Source organism: Citrus sinensis, chromosome 8 (assembly GCF_022201045.2).
Source record: "Citrus sinensis cultivar Valencia sweet orange chromosome 8, DVS_A1.0, whole genome shotgun sequence".
Classification (NCBI taxonomy): Eukaryota; Viridiplantae; Streptophyta; class Magnoliopsida; order Sapindales; family Rutaceae; genus Citrus; species Citrus sinensis.
In genome coordinates this window covers 13,361,224-13,367,447 of record NC_068563.1, presented here as the reverse complement: position 1 = coordinate 13,367,447, position 6,224 = coordinate 13,361,224, and the positions used below count along the sequence as shown (strand labels likewise).

The 6,224-nt window shown below is 31.2% G+C and overlaps 1 protein-coding gene across 1 annotated transcript; it reads right to left on the bottom strand.

The window, feature by feature from the left end:
* Positions 1 to 469: 469 nt before the first annotated feature.
* LOC127899146 (ABC transporter G family member 1-like) lies at positions 470 to 5,471 on the bottom strand. The gene is made up of 8 exons (XM_052432177.1): positions 5,066 to 5,471; positions 3,526 to 3,605; positions 2,721 to 3,197; positions 2,326 to 2,412; positions 2,050 to 2,178; positions 1,627 to 1,821; positions 1,458 to 1,544; positions 470 to 1,336 (listed from the first exon to the last, which is right to left on the bottom strand). Exons 1-8 carry the CDS (start codon positions 5,355 to 5,357, stop codon positions 662 to 664), a joined length of 2,022 nt encoding a protein of 673 aa, XP_052288137.1. The 5' UTR covers positions 5,358 to 5,471; the 3' UTR covers positions 470 to 661.
* Positions 5,472 to 6,224: the final 753 nt, after the last annotated feature.

The window sequence follows — 6,224 nt, the reverse complement described above, 5'->3', positions numbered from 1 at the left end:
AAACCAACTTAGTATTTGATAAATTATTTTGCAATTTGTGTAAGTTCGAAAAGAAGAGTATATATATGAGTTTGTTAAATTTTATTACAAAAATACATATTTATTATATAATAACCAAAATAAACATAGCTTTAAATTGTCTTTTATTTGTATATTAATTTTCTGAAAAATAAGATATAATTACCATTTTGTTAAAAGATTAAGATTATAAGAGTAACTTTAAAAATGTGTGGTGACTTATTTAATAAGTTACTTATAAAAAACAACTCTCCACTTGTCTTTAAAAACTGTAGTCAAAATAGAAATTTTTTTAAAATAACCAACTTTTAAAAAATTTACTAAATGTCATTTTTGTCAAAATTTATTAAACAAGTTACTAATAACATTTCAACTGCAATCTCAAGCAGGATCATAATCTCATATCTATAAGCTTATAGAAACTTTATAATTAATAGTCGACAAATAAAAATTAAAGATAAAGAAGTAAATCTTGATCATACAAAAATACAATAATAAAAGTAGTTAAAGGATGTTTCAAAGCTAAAATATGCTTCCTAATTAAATTATTCCTCTTCCACCCATGAGAACAGAGTTTTTGTACCTACTTCGAGCAATTTTACTAGTTGAACTAGCGAATATCCGAAGAGTCGTTTGTTCACGATCACTGGTAAAATATTTTGTCTTCTTGTGGAGGTGTAGCACACGGATTTTCCATGATTTGAGTTGTTTGTTTCATGGGCACAGACATAAAAGCTTTAACCACAGGCTTCATCTTTTCAACTGTCTTGATGATTCCCAAGAATACAAGTCGATAAAAAACCACCATACCAAACAAGATAGCAAGATCAACCCACTTAGAATATCCCATTTGCAGTTGCCATTTATCTCTCAAAACCTGTTCGCCATCTAGATTGTTGTCAAATTTCAGACCTTCAAACTCGTTCTTGAACATTCCTTGGTACGCATATTTATGGAAAGCAATATAATATAATGGGTATTTCCAAAATGGATGAGGAAGATCATTTGGCAATCGAAAAAATCCGCCGCCTAATATCATAAGGCCTTGAATTCCAGCTCCTGTTATTATGCCCGTCAGATAATTGGGCACCAAGCTTGCAACGATCATCATTAGGCTCTCGACGAGCAACATGCAAGCAAACAATAACAAAACAAAGTATATGAAGTGTTGATATCCTTTGTGAAGTCCCGGAAGGTAATAAACTATCGCTCCAGGAATCAATGAAATGAGAGCTAAGTATGGCAGCGCAGAAAATGTGTTGCCAAACACAAACGCAGTGGCACCGTAGTGCCCGTTTAGTCTCTCTCGCTCAAATACCTGTATACACACACCCAAACACACACACGCAAATTTAGTCTCAGATGAAAAGTAAGAGAAAAATTTAGTGCTTTTAACGAAAAGAGATATACAAAATTCTAATATGGGTATGCTTACGTACCTTCATGTCCTCAACAAAAGAAGGGAATCCACCAATGGTCATGAAGGTTAGATATGAAGCTACAAACATGAGTAGCGAACCTCTTGCCTGAAATTAATTAATTAATCAGAACAAAATAATGAATCTCTGGTAATTCACAGTGATTAATAAAAATAGATTTTATGCTCACCTGAATTGAATTATCGTCAGTCCCAAGATTGCTAAATACAGTCGCAAGACCTATTCCCAATAAGACATAAACACCTAGGCGAAACCAGTAGTAACCTAGATCACGATACATGTTCACAAAAGATCTGCTTGTGAGAACTATGCATTGAGTGAGAAAGTCAGCATGGGTACTCTTTTTCTCCAGAGCTCCAGAATCCTGTAACGCATGTGAATTGATGTGATCATGTAAATTCCTTTCAATGTCAATCTTTATTTATATAGTTTTTTTTTTCATTGAGATAGTCATAAGGAATGTAGCCCCAGGGGCACGGTGGCGTGGGTTTCAGCCTCTTTGTTTGGTGGTGCTCACACTATTCTTTTTTTTGTTTTTTCAAAGTTCTCATAAGGTGTGAAAGTAATCGAATAATTTTGTTTGTCTGCTCACCTGTGCCTTGCATATTTCAGCTACCTGGCTTCGCAATTGCAGATAGTTGTCAGAGGATTTATAAGATTTTGTAAGAATATCAATTGCTTCCTCGGTCGGTATTACTCCAGCTAAACCTTCTTCGATATCCTGTTGATAACAAAAGCCTATAAGATCTTTCGTTAACTTTTTTTTTTTTTCTTTTTGTCAGGTTTGTGTTGAATTGGATAAGTCACTTCACCTAAAAGCGCGCAAGCAAGCATGCAAGCAAGTATACAATAAAGAAAAAAAGCTTACCTTCTGGAAATCTTTGTTTATAGTTTTAAGAAAGTGATCAGATGGATTCTGGAGGGCTGGGCAAGGGAAGCCATTCAAAGCAAAAAACTGCATGTAATTGAAAGCAAACAAGCACGTTAGTTAAAGTTTTATTTGGGAAAATGATGTTAGTAATTAAGCCAATCAGTTCTCTAATCATGTTTCAAAAACTATCAAAACCTTATGTTAGTTAAAAAAATTACACTTTTCATTTTACTATTTTAGCCTTAAAATAGTTAACTCCCTGTGGATCAATCCAAATTTCTATAGGTATAGTAGTTTAAGTTTAAAAAGGTGAAAGTTATTTATTTTTTTTTTTCTTTTTGGCAGCACCGAGGTTTTGATGGGTTCTGAACATTGTGGGGAAATGAACTTGCCTCATTTGCCGCAGAAGCTGGACCAAAATAGACAGTTTGACCGGAAGAAAGAAGGCAAAGGTTGTGAAAAAGCTGAAAAACTTCGCTGCTAGGTTGATGGATTGATGCTATCATTGTTCTTGATCCCACTCCATGATCTCTTTGATCAAGCTTAGCAATCCTGCTCATTACATAGTATGAAGCAGCACTATCAAGTCCGCTTGTTGGCTCGTCAAGAAATAGAAGCTTTGGTCGAGTCAACATTTCAATGCAAATGCTAACTCTCCTCTTTTGACCACCACTAAGGCCTTTAGCTCCCCAGCCTCCAATTCTTGTATTCATGGCATCTTGTAGCCCCATTTCTTTTATTGTCATTTCTGCTCTTTCTTTCTTCTGTAATTTGGTCATCGTGTCCGGCAATTGCAGCTGAGCTGAGTAGTACACTGCTTCACTAACCGTCAGTGTAGTGATCAAAGCGTCATCTTGTGTCACATATGCCTGAGTTCATCATTAATTTGCGAATTCAGAATAAATTAGAATATTGAATTAAATAGAGGAAATTGTATTACTAAGTCGTACGGTCGTCCGAGTTTTATAAAATTCAGATTTAAATTAGAATCAAAATTATACAATAACCTATAACTCTGATTTAATTCAAATTCGAATTTTGTAAAATCCAGACATTCACATTATCAGAATACTACTACTATGACCAATTCTTAATATATATTTTTTTAAAAAAAATCTGGATATGAATCCGAAAATTGAATGCTAAACAAAAATTTAAAAAGTAGTTAAATAATTATGCTAATGGTAACATTTGTACCGAGGTTCCATAAGCCAGTGCCCGTTTTCGCCCATTAATTAGAATTTCTCCTGCTTGCCTTGTGTTCGATCCTAGTCTTCCTGCGAAATACATGCATGTCTGTTAATTTTTTTTAAAATAAATTTTTTAGAAAAAATAGAGGGACGAGTAAAATACAAATTAATTTTGCAATCATAAATAAAATTGCTAGAAAGAAAACCTTTGTCAGGCACCAGCTGGGGGTAAAAAGATATATGTCTATTAAATTTATTTCAAGATGTCCTCACTAAATTTATTTGAAGTTGTCCTCACACTAGAATCAATCTCAGTAAGTTACATTTTAAGTAAAATTCACCCACTGGTTTACTTGGCCTCACTATTTTATTACTCATTTTTATACTAAGAAACTTAATTATAAGTTATAAGAAATGTAACTTTAAAAAATCTAACTAGAATAACTTGTGTCAGGATCTATCAAATTTTTGTTGCAAGTATTAAAATTTATTTGTTATATTTAATTTATATGAAATCCGTTGTTAATCTAACGAACAACTTAATTAATTTAACGGAAAATTTGGTGTTGTGATAAAACGAATTAATAAAACTGTAACAAGAATTCCCAGAGAAAACTGTAAAATAGTTATGACATAACGAAAGCTGCTTTGTAATCACAGCATCGACCTTTCGATTGTGCAATTTATTTTATTTTTCTTAAATTCTTCAACGTTGACCAAACCATAACAAATAAAAATAAATCAGAAAAAGGCCAATATGGAGGGTCCACAATTGATAAAGTGGGGTAAGAAATAAAAAGATCGACAGAGTGGGGCCCACCATCATAAGTAGCGAAAAAAAAGGTTGAAAACTCGGGGGCCCGGGAGGTTTGATTCGTTTATATCTCGGGTATGTTCAATTTACACAATTTTAATGTAAATTTTGACAAAATTGCAAGCCTTCAATTAAAGCATTTAGATTCAGTATTAAGTTGAGCTTTTTATTAATTTTTTTAAAAAATATAATTAATAATTGTTAGATAATAGTATAAAATTAATTTAAATCTTAATCTTATATGTCTTTAAACATGTATTTGTAATAGTAAATTATATAAAGTTGAGCATAACTCAGCTCAACATTAGATTTAAATCCTATATTAAAACATAATAAAGTGTTTAAACATGAGTTAAAAATTATTTGTACACACACAGAGATATATATGTAAATAAGATGAATGTAATTTGTATTTAATTAATGAGTGACTACTATTTAGGTGATAGAATTTTTTCAAAAGAAATAAGAAGCTTGGAGTTTCAAATTCATATACATATGCAAGAAAGAAGTTGAGTTGTTTGATGTTTGATAAGTGTTACTCTATTTTATAATTAATTTTTAATTTTTTGCATTTCATGTTAAAATTATGCATAAACTAGAAAAACACAATTACTTGGCAAAAAAATACTAATTTTTTTTTTTTTTGATAGCTTAGCTATTTTTCATTCCTTTAGAAATCAAACACAATTACTTGGCAAAAAAAAAAAATAGTGGTTATAAAAAATTTAAATACCAGCTAAAGCATCAAGAAGAGTAGATTTTCCACAACCAGAAGGACCCATAATAGCCAAAAGCTCCCCAGGTCTTGCGTAGCCAGTAAGACCTTGAAGGATTGATCTGTTGCCTTTTTTCTGACCATCGGGAACCGTAACCCACAGATCTTGCCAAGTTAAGAAAACACCATCTCCATCATCTTCATTAACATTAATACTATGAGTTGCGGTTTTATTATTACTACTGCTCTCCACTACTTCAAATGCTCTACTGATTGCTGGCACAGGAATAGAGTGATCAAGAGAAGACATGCTGAAACAAGTGTTAGAGTGAATTATATTGGGCTTCTGTCGTGTAATTTGAAGGCAATTTATAAGTAGAGAAGTTGATGAATACTGCTTATGAATAACGTTTTTCTCGTGGTGTTTTATGGCCACGTATGAACGCAGAGAAATTTGACTCTTTGTTATTCATTGCATGAAAATGAAAATCTTTTGCCGTGCTTCAAAAAATTGGAAATAATACAACCCATTAGTAATAACATGACATATTTAATTACTACAAAAGCTCCTGCTAATCAACAATGTTTTTATCTGTTTGTCTACTAATTTTTTAAAAATAAAATGCACATGTAATTTGAAATGGGTAAACTTCCTACTATTAAATATGTTACACTCTTGCCATTACTTTTTCTTTACTTTTACAATAATCTTCATGCAATAATTTTTACAATAATTTCTATTTACGAAAACCAAATTAACCTTAAAAGTAAAATAATAATAGAAATTTCTACATTAATTTTTATTTACTTATATGGTTAATATAATAAATTAACATTTTTTTTCTTTTTATAAAGATTATTGCAAGGATATTTTTAGAAAAGTTGTCAAAAAAATAAGGATAAAAATATATCATATTTAAAATAAGAATTTCTTGAGATAATTTTTAAAATATAAGAATTAAAAAAAATTTAAATAAAAACTTAGAGAATAAACGATTATTTATGCTATTGACTTGTCTTTGTACCATACATAATTTTCCACATTTTCACGTGGTTTAGTACTACATCAAAATCACATATTCCACTGTGCAGAGGAAAGCATTAAATAGGAGTATAGTTTGGTATGTGTATTGTCAATTAATATACTCTTTCAAATGGATTTATTACGTGTTTAGGA

Excerpts from the sequence above, each read along its gene's own strand:
- LOC127899146 (XM_052432177.1), bottom strand. The coding sequence starts at position 5,357 with ATGTCTTCTCTTGATCACTCTATTCCTGTGCCAGCAATCAGTAGAGCA. Across the intron at positions 3,198-3,525 it reads CACTGGCTTATGGAACCTCG|GCATATGTGACACAAGATGA; the intron begins GTACAAATGTTA and ends TGATGAACTCAG. Across the intron at positions 1,822-2,049 it reads CTGAAATATGCAAGGCACAG|GATTCTGGAGCTCTGGAGAA; the intron begins GTGAGCAGACAA and ends CATGCGTTACAG.